Source organism: Lithobates pipiens, unplaced genomic scaffold (genome assembly GCF_037356315.1).
Source record: "Lithobates pipiens isolate NorthernLeopardFrog02 unplaced genomic scaffold, aLitPip1_a1.2 Scaffold_8, whole genome shotgun sequence".
Taxonomy (NCBI): Eukaryota; Metazoa; Chordata; class Amphibia; order Anura; family Ranidae; genus Lithobates; species Lithobates pipiens.
Window position 1 is genome coordinate 478358641 of NW_027507903.1, and position 16183 is coordinate 478374823.

General features: G+C 47.5%; 1 protein-coding gene across 3 annotated transcripts in view; it reads right to left on the reverse strand.

Annotated features, from left to right (window-relative positions):
* Window positions 1-1408: 1408 nt before the first annotated feature.
* LOC143960308 (E3 ubiquitin-protein ligase TRIM39-like) overlaps window positions 1409-16183 on the reverse strand; it is an 84766-nt gene continuing 69991 nt past the window's right edge. Inside the window, exons 1-2 of one of the 3 annotated variants that reach the window (XM_077468753.1) lie at window positions 9207-9438; window positions 1409-3905 (exon numbers count right to left, since the gene is read on the reverse strand). In XM_077468753.1, the coding sequence (XP_077324879.1) occupies window positions 2217-3794 (1578 nt within the window). In that variant the 5' untranslated portion in view covers window positions 3795-3905; window positions 9207-9438 and the 3' untranslated portion in view covers window positions 1409-2216. Of the gene's footprint in view, window positions 3906-6402; window positions 6498-9206; window positions 9439-16183 lie in introns of those variants that run through there. The other 2 variants (XM_077468751.1, XM_077468752.1) reach the window with 2 other exon arrangements.

Below are 16183 nucleotides of genomic sequence, written 5' to 3' on the forward strand. Positions count from 1 at the left end.
TGAATGCCACTAAACGCACATAAAAGCTGCATGTAAAAGTTGCAAAACAGACATTTATAAATGTCAGTTACTAGCTGTCAAGCGTTCAGAAGAGGTTTTCAAACGTCCTGTGTACATGAAGCCTTTGGCAGATGTTAAACCCCTAACGGTTATCCCATGCATTGCCTCCCCCTCTGGTGACTTAATTACATCCATAGATGGTATTTTTCAGGCCATGGTCTCATATTATTTAAACCTCTTTTCTACTATTGCTACTCTCAGGAAGACCTCCTGGCAGTCCTTGCACCCCTGTGATTGCCCACTTTACCTACTGAGACTCGTGCTTTAATGGATGCCCCCTTTGATGAAGAAGAGGTGGCTACTTCGATTGGCTCCTTTCCTAACTCCAAGGCCCTGATAGGTTACTGGTGGTGTGGTACAAACAATATGTGGCGCTTCTTTGTCCAAAACTTTAATGTCTATATCACGACAGTCTCCAGCGGGGCTATCTTTGTCCCTCCTTTTATGAGGCCCATGTGGTAAGCCAAACCAGATAAATACTGTCTTTTATGTGCATCATACAGGCCAATTTACCTACTAATAATAGATTTCAAAATACTATCAAAAATGTTGGCTATCAGGCTTATGTCTGCTCTCCAGTATATTGTTTCACCCAGATCAAACAGGTTTTATGCCTCATTAAGCCACAGATATACACTATATTGTCAAAAGTATTGGGATGCTTGCCTTTACACACACATGAACTTTAATGACATCCCAGTCTTAGTTCGTAGGGTTCAATGTTGAATTGGCCCACCCTTTGCAACTATAACAGCTTCAACTCTTATGGAAAGGCTGTCTACAAGGCTTAGAAGTGTGTATATGGGAATGTTTGACCATTCTTCCAGAAGCAAATTTGTGAGATCAGGCACTGATGTTGGACGAGAACACCTGGTTCGCAGTCTCCACTCTAATTCATACCAAAGGTGTTCGATCGGGTTGAAGTCAGGACTCTGTGTACTCCAGTCAAGTTCCTCCACCCCAAACTCGCTCATCCATGTCTTTATGGATCATGCTTTACACTGGTCCGAATCATTTGGTGGAGGGGGGATTATGGTGTGAGTTAACTCCTGACTTGCTCTTTTGGAAATGGTGTAGTTTATGGACTGTCCATGGCTATGGCTATCCTTGTTTCTGTACATTTGAATTGCGCTATCATGGGGACTGGTTATTACTATATATCATGCATGTTTATGTTTGTAATGATTTACACTTTCTTGTGAGGGAATGGATACCATTATCCTTCAAGTCATACTGGTTGCTAGTGCTAGTGTATTGTAGTGAGCAATCAAAATAATAAAAAATAAAAAAACAGGGCTCACACAGTTTCACTCAGAGTTTCTCAGGAGGCACAAGACCAGACAAATGGTGAATTTCCATAACTTTACTGGTTTCTGAAAGTAGCAATAACAGTTTCAAATATTCCTTAAATAATGACAATTACAATGCAGTCAATGCCTAACAACAATCCTGTTTACAGTATAAACACTACTAGGGGATGCTGCAGTGCTTAGATTACCTTTTACTCTCTATCCTCCCTGGTATGAGACACCCCACAAGTTCCACATTTAGTTCAAGTCCATAGAGAAGTATCCCTGTTATAGAGTGCCCAAAGAGGGGGAAAGCTAAGTCCGTAGTCTTCCTTTTTCCATAACCTTTCCAGTTCCTCAGCCCACTAATTAACTCTTTCACTTCTCTCTCAGCACAGATGGGTGGAGAAAACCACACCAGCAAAGGGGAGGGCAACAGAGCAGCAGAACACTTTAACCCATGCTTGCAAAGAGTTGCCTAAAAGGCTCTAAATTTTGTCTGTATTTGAGCTAAAATTATGTGTTTCTGGATGGACAGACAGCCACAGAGGCATAAAGGAATTATTTGCACCTATTTTTTTTTTAAAAGAACTTGGATTTGTGATAGAAAGTGTGGCATAGAAATTCCACTTTACAGTAGTTTAATCAAGGGTTTTTAGTACTCAGTAATCCTACATATTACATTTAAATCCTACATATTAAACATTGAAAAGTGATTATAAATCAGATTATATTTATAGGATGCAAGTATTGAAATTTTACTTTTTTTTTTTTTACATAAACCTTATACAATGCTTTTTATTTATATGTTTCTGTTTATCAATATGAAGGCACACATTTTTTATTCCTGATAATTTTTTTTATAGATTATCCAGATATCTTAAGGCAACCTTCCCATACACCTAATGCAGCATGGAGGGGTTCAGTAAAGGTGGCGGTGAAGGTGTGGAGGTGTTGAATCGGATCACACAGATCATAAAAGGAGATCCTCCCAGCCTCATAATCCAGATCTATCCTTACTTTGTCACTGGAAATATTGTAAGGTAATTGGATTTGATGACTACAATACACCACCATGTATTGATTACTCCACTTCCATAAACCCCAAGACTTGTTATTAAAACCAATTCTTGACTTCTCTTCTTTCCTGACTATACTGGGGTAACACATTCCAACATTCCAACTCTGTGACCCCCCAACATTCACTTCCCAGTAATGTCGCCCCGAGGAGAAACTTTGATTGCTTATCACCTGAGGATAAACCTTAAACCTCTCTGGTGTTTCTAGACGATTCTGGTTTGGTAAGTAGGACACAGTTTTCCGCTCATCTGATATAATTAACTTATTACAGGCTGTGTTTACATCCAATAATATGTCTGCAGGTTCGGATATATAGATCCTTTCATTTACCTCTTTCATTATACAAGATAAATCTGCCTGTAATGCGCGTGAAATCTCAGCCATATCAAGACCCCCTCCGTCATGGAGGCGTTGACCATGTCTCTCTCTGTCTTCATCCTCAGTATCACACAAATCACCCGTGTCTGATTCCTGTAGGATAGTCAATGGATCCATCATGTTACACAACTCTTCAATGTGAATCATCTTCCTGGACAGCTTGTCCTTCTTTATTTCCATCTGTCTCACCAGATCATTAACTGAACGTGACACCTCCTCTGCCTTCTTAGATATCTCACTCAGGACTCTCTTCTCCAGGTCTTCCAGCTGTTTCCTGAGGTCTCCCAACAGGGAAGTGACTCTTTTTCTTTCAGCAGTGGCTTTTTCTTCCACTGTCCCACCATGTTCTTGTAGACTTTGCAGTATTTCCTCAGTCTCCTCACGCTTTGTCACCAGTTTCTGTAGAACATTTTTCAGTTTATTCTTTCTTTTCTCAGAGGCCTCATTCAATGACTTCATCTGATGTCCTTTGTGTTCTCCAATCAGACAACAGGACACGCAGATACAGGCAGAGTCTTCAATGCAGTAATACTCCAGGATCTTCTCTTTATGGATGGAGCATTTTCTCTTTTCCATGGAAGTGCTGGGATCAGATAAGACATGTGCGGGTGACTTTTTGTGGACACTCAGGTGCTTATCACAAAGAGAAGATTCACACAGTAGACAAGATTTAACAGCTGGTACAGGAGAGTCCACACAGTAAGTACAAAAGACCTCAGTCTCCGCCTGGTCTGGCTGAGAAGACAGGAAATTCTCCACTATGTTACGTAGTGTTATGTTCCTCTGCAGTGCAGGCCGATCCTGAAACTCCTGTCTGCATTCAGGACAGGAATAACCTCCAGATCCCTCCTGTGTATCCAATACACGATCAATACAGACCCGGCAGAAATTGTGTCCACATGTCAGGTTTACAGGATTGGTGTAAATGTTCAGGCAGATGGAACACTCCAGCTCCTTTCTTAGACCAGCAGACGCCATCACTAACATCAGGAGAAATTAAACTGAAAGTTTTGGAAACGCACAAATGTTACAATGGGAGTGTTTCACATTCCACTGAACAAGGTGAATGTCTGTGATGTGGTATTCATATGTTTAGTCCTACAAAAAGTCACAAAAAAATGGTATATTAAATGTATCACAAATAAAAAGGTATTTCTTCGGTAATAAACACATTTTGGTATATCATTTGCACATTTCATGCATGAAAAGACAACAATTTACTTATTGCAGATGTAAACTCAATCAGTAAGGGCTCATTCCCACCAGGTGCAGTCAGGGCCGGTGCCAGGATTTTTGTGTACATAGGCGCTGAAGGTGCATTTTGATGCCCCCCACCATCCTTCCACCACCGCGACCCCAGACAGCAGCTCTGCCGGGAGGATGGGACATCCATCATATAAGTGTGAACCACAATAAAGTGCAATGTGATAGATATCAAGAATAATTAATACATGTACATTTCAAAGTGCTAGTAAATAATATGCATAAAACATACATTTCATATAAAAAGTCCAATAAAATTGTGCCGTGATCAACTTGTGCAGATCCACTGCAAGCTGTTTGCACCGACTTCAGTGTAACATCACCAAGACACAAGAGCACATACCATCTACTTACCAAAAAATGTGACTTTATAAAATTATGAGGTGATGTTTGCTTGTCATCTGCCGGATATTTGCTGTCACTTCACTCAAAAAGCAACAATGCAGATATGACGGCTTTCTCCTAAAAGTGCCCTTTCACCACTCCGTCCAGTCCAGTCCCAACCACAGAAAACTCTGTATATGCAAAGAATAAAGTACATTAGCAGGATATACTGTGCTGCTTTATTAAAATAATCTACTCACAGCAAGCTACTAGAATAAAGAGACAAATTGTTTACTTGGCTTGGTAATGCACTATAGCGTGCTTTATTATTTGCATATACAGGGTTTCCTGTGGTTGGTACTGGACTGGCCAGAATGGTGAAAAGCCACTTCTGGGAGAAAGCCATAATACCTGCATTGTTGCTTTTTTGAGTGAAGTAGCTGCAAATATATGGCAGATGACAAGCACACATGACCTCATAAGTTTATAAAGTACATTTTTTTGGTAAGCAGATGGTATGTGCTCTTGTGTCTTGGTGATGTTACATTGAAGTTGATGCAAACAGCTTGCAGTAGATCTGCACAAGTTTATCATGACACAAATTGATTGGACTTTTTGTATGAAATGTATTTACTGCACTAGCACTTTGGATGTACATATATTAATTATTCTCTCTATTACATTGTGCTTAAGGCCTCTTTCAGATGGGATGGATCCGTGATGATCCGCCCCGTGAACATCCGCTTGCTCAGCGGGGAACGCTCCATTCATCTCCGCTGAGCAGGAAGATGACAGTTCTGTCTCTGCACACTGTGGACAGACCTATCAGTGCGCTGATCCGATGACGGATGGAAAAGTAGGTTTTTCCTCCGTCACACTTTTTCTGATCGGAGCAGGTCGGATGTCAGCGGACATGTCACCGCTGACATCCGACGCTCCATAGAGGTCTATGGAGCATCTGTTCAGGTACGCCTAAAAAATGTTTTCAAAAATGACAGGCGGACCTGAACGGATCGGTCGTGTGAAAGAGGCCTTAGGCACTTTTACATGAGAAGTCCAATTGGATCCACCTATCTGTTTTTCAGGCAGACCCAATTGGACCTTCTATTCTCTTGGTGCAGCGGGTGTAATCTCTCATCCAATCCGGTCCACTAAAAACAAATTGAAGAGGATCTGTCCACCTCCATCTGGGCAGATCGGATCACATCGCAGTGAACGGACAGCAAAGTCTGACATCTGACCATCCATAGAGCAGAGCGGGCTCCATCCCACCCTGCTCACAGTTCTCCGTCCCCCCTGAGCAAAGAATGCCACCCCCCCCCCCCCCCATGTGTCTTCTGTTCTGTCCCCATCTCCTATGCTCTGACTCTGTGTAGCTTCCCTAACTGTCCACCCATCTCTCTCTTTCCTCCTAGCTCTATCTTTCCTTCTCCCCCCCCCCCCCCCATGTGTTCACCCTACAGAGGGTCCCCATGTACATGCAATGGACCGTATATCAAGTAGCACACATAGTGACACATAAAAAGCCATTTAATCCATGCCCTCCTACCTTCCACACAGGATCATAATAATAATAATAATATAGGACATGCTGTTTTTTTTGTGTTCCAATGATAAATGAGTGATAAAAGTTAAAAACGCACAACAGGGTCACATCAGGGTCTGCAATGCATTTTACAACACGTGTGTACCCTAACACATGCCCACCTGTGGGAATGAGCCCCAACCTCCTCACTATGTACTGTACATTTGGACTTGGACTATCGTGGTCACAAAAGGGTTAGCTTTTAACCTGAGGACCAAGTATCATCCCGCCAGACCTGAATGTCCTCCATTCTAAGGACTGTCCCCCATCTCTATAAGCTCTGTACACCAAGCACAAGCAGCTTGTACATTGACAGAACCAGCACAGAGCAGACTATAGGATGACAGCGTACAGTACACAGCACAGGACTAGGCAGGACCAGAGCAGAGTGCACACACTGGATACCAGGGCAGAAACACTTACCCCACCTGTCCGGGTACTACCCTCCTCTGGGACAAACTATCAGAGCTGTGTGCAGACTTCATAACTGCCATTCCAGTTCCTGTCTATGCTGGCCCCGCCCCCTGATCTAACTCGGCTCCTCCCCCTGGCCTCCCGGGCTCCTACTCATCGAAATCCCCTCCAGTTCAGAGGCGATAGTCTGTACTGGACTGGGGGTGGGAGGGGATTGTTTATAGAGGGGGGGGGGGGGGAGAAACGAACAGCCATTGTCTCCTGCACCTGAGACAGGTCCAGGAGAGCAGATGGTAATGTGTGTGCAGGCAGGGCCGGTGCAAGGATTTTTGACACCCTAGGCGAAACCTAATTTTGCCGCCCCCTCTGGCTCCGCCCCCGACCCACTGAGTTTGCCAGGTTCAATGGTTTAATTCAACCCTCTAACTGCTACATCTGCAAGACAGCTCGTTCATTTGAAAAACACTTACTAGCAGGATCACCAGGTTGAATATAAAAGAGAAAACCTAAAAACAAAACTAATGCAGCCACCCATCTAAGAATTGGTAAGCTGCAGTATAATACATATTTTGCTTTACTTTAATACCACTTTAACTAGATAAAGTTAATCAAGTAATTCTGTTATACATCAATGTATAGGCAGATGATGGGAAGGAAGGAGTTAAAACAGGAGATAGACTGGAGTAAAGCTACTTCCAGTGCTGGCAAGGAGAGAGAGTGAGGGGGGTCAGGGGAGAGAGAGACAGGGGGTGAAAGAGAGAGGTCGAGAAAGAGGGGAGGGAGAGGGGGAGAGAGAGAGGGGGAGAGAGAGAGGGAGAGGGGGGAGAGAGAGAGAGAGAGAGGGGGAGAGAGAGAGAGAGGGGAGAGAGAGAGAGAGGGGGGAGAGAGAGAGAGGGAGAGAGAGAGAGAGAGAGAGAGAGAGAGGGAAGAGAGAGAGAGAGAGAGGGGTCAGAGAGAGAGGAGAGAGAGAGAGAGAGAGAGCGATCAGAGAGAGCGAGAGCGCGCGAGAGAGAGAGAGAGCGATCAGAGAGAGCGCGATCAGAGAGAGAGAGAGAGAGAGAGGGGTCAGAGAGAGAGAGAGAGAGAGAGAGGGGGGGGGGGGTCAGAGAGAGAGAGAGAGGGGGGGTCAGAGAGAGAGAGAGGGGGGGTCAGAGAGAGAGAGGGGGGGGGGGGGTCAGAGAGAGAGAGGGGGGGGTCAGAGAGAGAGAGAGGGGGGGGTCAGAGAGAGAGAGAGAGAGGGGTCAGAGAGAGAGAGAGAGGGGTCAGAGAGAGAGAGGGGTCAGAGAGAGAGAGAGAGAGGGGGCAGAGAGAGAGAGAGGGGGGTCAGAGAGAGAGAGAGGGGGGTCAGAGAGAGAGAGGGGGGTCAGAGAGAGAGAGGGGTCAGAGAGAGAGAGGGGTCGGGGAGAGAGAGGGGTCGGGGGAGAGGTGAGAGAGAGAGAGAGACAGAGAGAGAGAGACAGACAGACAAGAGAGGTCAGGGAGAGAGAGACATGGGGTGACAGATAACAGGGAGATAGAGAAAGAGAAAAGGGGGGTTAGAGAGAGAGATGGGGGTTAGAGAGAGGTCAGGGGAGAGAGACAGGGGGTGACAGAGGTCAGAGAGATAGAGAAAGGGGGGTCAGAGAGAGAGGGGGGCATCAGAGAGAGAGAGGGGGTAAGAAAGGGGGTGTCAGAGAGAGAGAGAGAGAGAGGTCAGAGAGAGAGCGAGAGAGGGGGGGTGACAGAGAGAGAGGGGGTGAGAGAGAGAGAGAGGGGGTGACAGAGAGAACAGGGAGATAGAGATGGGGGTCAGAGAGAGGTCAGGGAGAGAGACAGGGGGTGACAGAGAGGTCAGGGAGAGAGAGAGAAAGGACAGAGAGAGAGAGAGAGAGAGAGGGGTCAGTCAGAGAGAGAGAGAAAAGGGGGGTCAGAGAGAGAGAGAAAAGGGGGGTCAGAGAGAGAGAGAAAAGGGGGGTCAGAGAGAGAGAGAGGTCAGAGAGAGGGGGGTCAGAGGGAGAGAGGGTCAGAGAGAGACATGGGGTGACAGAGAACAGGGAGATAGAGAAAAGGGGGGTCAGAGAGAGAGATGGGGTCAGAGAGAGGTCAGGGAGAGAGACAGGGGGTGGACAGAGGTCAGGGAGAGAGACAGGGGGTGACAGAGGTCAGGGAGAGAGAGAAAGGGGCGTCAGAGAGAGAGAGAGAGAGGGAGGGGCATCAGAGAGAGAGAGAGAAAGAGAGGGGGCATCAGAGAGAGAGAGAGAAAGAGAGGGGGCATCAGAGAGAGAGGGGGCATGAGGAAAGAGGGGGCATCAGAGAGAGAGAGAGGGGGCATCAGAGAGAGAGAGGGGGGGCATCAGAGAGAGAGGGGGGGCATCAGAGAGAGAGACGGGGGCATCAGAGAGAGAGAGAGGGGGCATCAGAGAGAGAGAGAAATAGGGGGGTCAGAGAGAAAGAGGGTGACAGAGGTCAGAGAGAGAGAGAAGGGAGAGGGGGGGTCAAAGAGAGAGAAGGGAGAGGGGGGGTCAGAGAGAGAGGGGGGGGGGTCAGAGAGAGATAGAGAGAAAGAGGGGGGGTCAGAGAGAGAGAGAAGGGAGAGGGGGGTCAAAGAGAGAAGGGAGAGGGGGGGTCAGAGAGAGAGGGGGGTCAGAGAGAGATCGAGAGAAAGAGGGGGGTTAGAGAGAGAGAGAAGGGAGAGGGGGGTCAGAGAGAGAGAGAAGGGAGAGGGGGGGTCAGAGAGAGAGAGAGGGGGGTCAGAGAGAGAGAAAGAGAGGGGTGACAGAGGTCAGAGAGAGAGGGGGGGGAGCAGGCTCTGGTCAGTGAAAGTGATCACTCACTTGGAATGGTCCCCGGAGGCTCACTGGTTCATGCAGCAGTTTTTCAGTGTGGCTGTTGGCTCGGCTGCTTGATTTTAATCTTCCCGCCCACCTCCCCTTCACAGACGGAGCTCACAGGAGGGACGAGGCTGGAGAGAAGTGTGAAGCTGCTTGGGGCAGACATGCTGGAGGTGGATTGGACGGAGCCCACAGGAGGGGCGGGACTCGGGAGAAGTGTGTAGCTGATCTGATGGGACATCATGATGTCAGAGCAGAGAGGGGGAATCAATCATTGCCGGACACACGTCAGGGCGGGGGAGCGCTCTAGGGGGGGGGCACTGTGTTTGTTGGACACGATGTCAGAGTGGGAGAGCTGCGCGGGGGGAGGCGGGGGTTGGTGCTGCTGCTTGACACATATCAGAGTGGCTGCCTGGTGGATACTTGCAAGCTCTGTGGAAAGTGTAGGAGAGGAATAGACTAACCAGCGGCCGGGCGCCCTAGGCGGTTGCCTAGTCCGCCTAGTGGTAGCACCGGCCCTGTGTGCAGGCAGCTCTGAAGTCACAGTGGCCGGTGTGGTAAAATTTCCTGCGACCTGTGAATTTCGCTCACCCCGTCACTTCCGGTGCGGCTCCGTCACTGTAACAGCTGACGGCGGGCCTTTACTGCGCATGCGCCAAGTCCGTAATCTTAACGGCGCATGCGGAAGAGCTTTATTTACGCGGTGGTTAAAAATTATACACGGAGACTTGCGGGTGGGCGGGCGGAGCTGAACAGATGCTTAGAACGTCAGCAGCAGCCCCGCCCACCCCACTAACATGCCCCTGAATCTTAACCACTTAACAACCGCCCATTGCCGATTAACGGCTTCAGGGCGGTTGTTTAACTCTGAGAGGCCGTTAATTAACGGCCTCCCAGAATTCTGCTCTCGCGTGCCCCCTGATCATCCGTGACCGCCGGGTCCAGTGGACCCGGCGCATCACGGTAAACGGCCGCTCGTCGCGGCCGTTTACCACGTGATCACTCCGTCAAATGACGGAGTGATCACTTGTAAACAAACAGGCATCATGTTATGACGCCGGTTCCTCCCTCCCCCTCTCTGTACCAATCGGTACAGCGGAGGGGAAAGAGATCGGTGTTAGCAGCGCTGTGGGCTGCATCTGCAGTGCCCACATCGCTGCTCACCGAATTTAACCCCTTCAATGCCCTGCCAATACTCTGCAATTACCCTGCAATACTCTGCAATACCCTGCCATTACTCTGCAATACCCCCCCATTACTCTGCAATACCCCCCCCATTACTCTGCAATACCCCCCATTACTCTGCAATACCCTGCCATTACTCTGCAGTACCCCTCATTACTCTGCAATACCCTGCCATTACTCTGCAGTACCCCCCATTACTCTGCAATACCCTGCCATTACTCTGCAGTACCCCCCATTACTCTGCAATACCCTGCCATTACTCTGCAATACCCTGCCATTACTCTGCAGTACCCACCATTACTCTGCAGTACCCACCATTACTCTGCAGTACCCCCCATTACTCTGCAGTACCCTGCCATTACTTTGCAGTACCCCGCCAATACTATGCAGTACCCCGCCAATACTCTGCTGTACCCCGCCAATACTCTGCAGTACCCCGCCATTACTCTGCAGTACCCCCCAATACTCTGCAGTACCCCCCAATACTCTGCAGTACCCCCCAAATACTCTGCAATACCCCGCCAATACTCTGCAATGCCCTGCCATAAATTGCCATACCCAGCCATACTCGGTGATACCCTGCAATACCCAGCCATAGACGCCCCCCACCCCTCACCGCCCTCCGGTGCTTCTACCAACTCGCCAGTACGGTCAAAGCCAGAATCTTTTTTTATTTATTTTTTTTTATTTCAGGCTTCCCAGCCTAGAGGTGAGATGTGGGGTCATATTGACCCCCAGATTTCACTGTAAAGAGGACCTGTCACCCCATATTCCTATTACAAGGGATGTTTACATTCCTTGTAATAGGAATAAAAGTGATCAAAAATTTATTTTTGGGGAAAAAAATGTCAAACTAAAATAAATAAAGTAAAATGAACAATAAAAAAAAATAAAAATAAATTTAAAGCGCCCCTGTCCCCATGTGCTCGCATGCAGAAGCGAACGCATACGTAAGCCCCGCCCACATATGAAAACGGTGTTCAAACCACACATGTGAGGTATTGCCGCGAACGTTAGAGCGAGAGCAATAATTCTAGCCCTAGACCTCCTCTGCAACTCAAAACATGTAACCAGTAAAAAAAAATTAAAGCGTCGCCTATGGGGATTTTTTAAGTAGCGACGTTTGACGCCATTCCACGGGCATGTGCAATTTTGAAGAGTGACCTGTTTGATATCTATTTACTCAGCATAACTTCATCTTTCACTTTATGCAAAAATTGGGCTAACTTTACTGTTTTTTTTTTAAACACAAAACAGTTTTTTCCTCCAAAAAAACGCGTTCGAAAAATTGCTGCGCAAATACCGTGTAAGATAAAAATTTGCAACGACCACCATTGTATTCTGCAGGGTCTTTGCTAAAAAAAAATATATAATGTTTTGGGGTTCTCTGTAATTTTCTAGCAAATAAATGAGGATTTTTACATGTAGGAGAGAAATGTCAGAATTGGCCTGGGTGCTCCAGAACGCCTGATGGCGCTCCCTGCATGTTGGGCCTCTGTATGTGGCCACACTGTGTAAAAGTCTCACACATGTGGTATCGCCGTACTCGGGAGTAATAGCAGAATGTGTTTTGGGGTGTAATTTGTGGTATGCATATGCTGTGTGTGAGAAATAACCTGATAATATGACAATTTTGTGGAAAAAAAAAAAGGAAAAAAAATATTGATTTTGCAAAGAATTGTGGGAAAAAATGACAAACTTCCTAAAAATTCACATGCCTCTTACTAAATACATTGGAATGTCTTCTTTCCAAAAAGGGTCATTTGGGGGTATTTGTACTTTTATGGCATGTTAGGGTCTCAAGAATTGAAATAGGCCGTCAGTCCTTCAGGTGTGATCAATTTTCAGATATTGGCACTATAGCTTGTGGACTCTATAACTTTCACAAAGACCAAATAATATCCACCAATTTGTACTTATTTTTACCAAAGATATGTAGTAGTATAAATTTTGGCCAAAATTTATGAAGAAAAAATTACTAATCTGCTAAATTTTATAACGAAACGAAGAAAAATCATTTTTTCGCAGAATTTTCGGTCTTTTTTCTTTTATAGCACAAAAAATAAAAAACTGAGAGGTGATTAAATACCAACAAAAGAAAGCTCTATTTGTGTGAAAAAAGGACAAAAATTTCATATAGGTCCAGTGTTGCATGACTGAGTAATCGTCATTCAAAATGTGAGAGCACCAAAAGCTGAAAATTGGTCTGGTTATTAAGGGTGTTTAAGTGCCCAGTGGTCAAGTGGTTAAGCGGTGGTTAAAAATTATACTCAAGTGGGCGGAGACTTGCGGTGGCGGGCGGAGCTTATGGTGAAGAAAAATTATGGCTTCAGCTGCTATTAATAGCAATCGCGCATGCGCGGGATCTTTTCTTATGGTGAAGAAAAAATTATGGCTTCAGCTGCTATTAACAGCAATCGTGCATTGCGCGGGGATCATTGTTTACTGATCAGAAAAATTATGCACTCAAGCACATTCTTATTGGTGATGAAAATTGATAGACTCGGGCGGGCGATTGGCTTTATTATATCATCGGCAGCACCAATCCAATATGTATAGTATTTTTTTAACCACTTGCTTACTGGGCACTTAAACCCCCCTCAGTCCCAGACCAATTTTCAGCTTTCAGCGCTGATGCACTTTGAATGACAATTGCGCGGTCATACAACACTGTACCCAAATGAAATTTTTATCATTTTTTTCCCACAAATAGAGCTTTCTTTTGGTGGTATTTAATTACAGCTGGGAGTTGTATTTTTGCTAAACAAACAAAAAAAAATGCAAAAAAATAAATAAATCATGTTTAATAGTTTGTTATAAAATTTTGCAAACGGGTCATTTTTCTCCTTCATTGAAGTGCGCTGATGAGGCGGCACTGATAGGCTGCACTGGTGGGCACTGATAGGCTGCATTGGTGGGCACTGATAGGCTGCACTGGTGGGCACTGATAGGCATAGTTAAAGCGGCACTAATAGGCACAGATAAGGCGGCACTGATGGGCACAGATAAGGCGGCACTGATGGGCACAGATAAGATGGCACGGATGGGTGGCACAGATGGGTGGCACGGATGGGCACTGATAGGCACTGATAGGTACCACTGATAGATGGGACTGATGGGCACTGATAGGTGGCTCTGATAGGTGGCACTGCTGGGCACTGATGGGTGGCACTGCTGGGCACTGGTAGATGACACTGATGGGCACGGATATGGGGTGCAGCACCTTTGTTGAGGCAGATTGTGGGCACTGCTGGGTGGCACTGTGGGCACTGCCTGGGTGGCATTGTGGGCACTTTTTATTAATGTGGCACTGGCAGGGGGCAGGTGGGCACTGGCAGGGGGCAGGTGGGCACTAGCAGGGCTGGCCGTGATCGGGACTGATGTCCCGATCACGGCCGCCGGTGATCGGCTTTTTTTTTTCTCCTCGCGCTGTCAGCGCGAGGAGGAATAATAGCCGATTACCGGCTCCGTTATATCACATGATCAGCTTTCATTGGCTGACAGCTGATCACGTGATAAGGGGTCGGGATCGACCCCTTGCACGGATCGGTGATCAAGCGAGTCTCATAGACTCGCCGATCACAGAGCGTGTCGCGCGCGCGCCTCGTGCACGGGACGACGTCTATTGACGTCGTCCCGGAAAAGGAGATCCGCGCTGTAGCCGTCATTCGGCTATAGCGCTGGTCTCAAGTGGTTAATCAGAATATGCAGTGTATTTATTAAATCAGCAGAATATGGGCACAATGTCTGCGTTTGGGGACAGTGTGTGCGTTTGGGGCAGAATGCCTGCATTTGGGGACAGTGTGTGCGTTTGGGGTACAATGCGGCAAACACCACCTCACTGTGACTAGAAATCGCCGCCTCACTGTGCCCAGCAAACACCCCGCTGTGCCCAGCGAACACCGCCTCACCGTGCCCAGCAAACCCTGGCTCACTGTGCCCTTCAAACGCAACCACTGTGCCCATAAATTGCCGCCACTGTGCTATCAAACACAGCCACTGTACCCATCAATTGCTGCCAGATTGTCAAGCCGTAGCTGTGCTCCCTGGGGATATGCTGATCACCCATCTGTGCTGCTGGAGGGAGCCCAGACGGGCATAAATGAGGGACCTGCATGTCATGGTAAGTGAGACCATCCCATATCCCACTCCATCTTTCCCCAGAACAGGGACCCCCTTCCAACCCCCCCCCAGGAGAGGGAACCCCTCCCCCCCTCTGAGGACCCCCTCCCCCCAAGACAGAGACCCCCTTCTCCCCCTGAGGACAGGGAAACCTTCTCCCCCCTGAGGACAGGGAAACCTTCTCCCCCCTTAGGACAGGGACCCCCTTCTCTCCTGAGGACAGGGACCCCCTTCTCTCCTGGGGACAGGGACCCCCTTCTCTCCTGGGGACAGGGACCCCCCTCTCTTCTGGGGACAGGAACTCCATCTCCCCTGGGAACGGGGACTTCATCTCACCTAGGGACCCCATCTGCCCTGGGGATCAGGACCCCTCCTCCCCTAAGAACAGGAACCTGATCACCCTGTGTGCGCCAACCTCACTGCCCTGCCAGCTATGTGTCCTGTGTGAGGGCCCTCCTGTGACAGCTCTTATAAGGACTTCACCCCACTGTGTGATCCCCCTACATGACTGATCCCTCTGTGTCCAAAACTTACACGGGGAACCCCTCTGTTTGCTCCCCCTACATGTCTGCATACTCTGACCACCCCCTGTACCATTTCCACATCCACTGACTGCCTCCTGTATCCTGTGCACATGTTCCGACCCCCTCTTGTACCATGTCTGTAGCCTCTAGCCACCTCCTGTGTCCTGTCTGCAATCTCTGACTATCTCTTGTCTTTTAACGTGTCTGCAGTCTCTTAGGGGGAGTCTGGAGAGGACTCAAGAGTGAGAGCACCGCCAGGATTGGGATTACGCGAGGAGTCAGATGTGTATGGACTGTGGAGAAGAGACTATAGAATAAAAACCAGAACCACCAACCTGGAGCCGTCTAACTGAGCCCTGCACGCTGCACTGGAGAGGAGGTCAGTGACAAGAGGGCACTCATATAAAGGTTTCCCATCATCTCAGTAACAACCCCCCCCTAGTGTATTCACTCTGCGGAAGGTGGTCTCTGGTCACCAGAGTTCCCCCACCCCCCCATAACATTTCCCGGCATTCCCCTTTACATCAGAGTCCGCAGGATTCTTCCCCAAGGCAAAGGAAAATGCTACAGAGCATGATCTAAGGAGGAACTCTGATGTAAGGGGTGCTGATACATTTTTAAAGTGTAGCTCCAGTCAAAAAAACTATTTTTAAGCTTTTTGGAAAACATAGGGAAGGGTTATCACCCCTGTATAATTTGTTTTGCCGTCCGTCTTTTTCAGAGCACGCAGACAGCACGCACAATCTCCTACCGCTGACTGCAAGCTCTATTTAAAACTAGCAAGATATTTAGCTATATAGGTGGATATAGCGGTGTATACTGCGTTCAGAGCACGCAGACAGCATGCACAATCTCCTAACACTGACTGACAGCTCTATTTAAACGAACAAGTTAGTTAGCTATATAGGTGGATATAGCGGTGTATACTGCGTTCAGAGAAGGCAGACAGCACGCACAATCTCCTAACACTGACTGCAAGCTCTATTATAAAAGATAGATACATCGCTAGATATATAGGTGAATATAACGGTGTATACTGCGGTCAGGCCACGCAGACAACAACCACTACAGAAGAGCAAGAACGTAAAATCGGCCGATAACGATTGGTGTATACTGTGTTGAAGGTACACAGAACACCCACTAACTGCT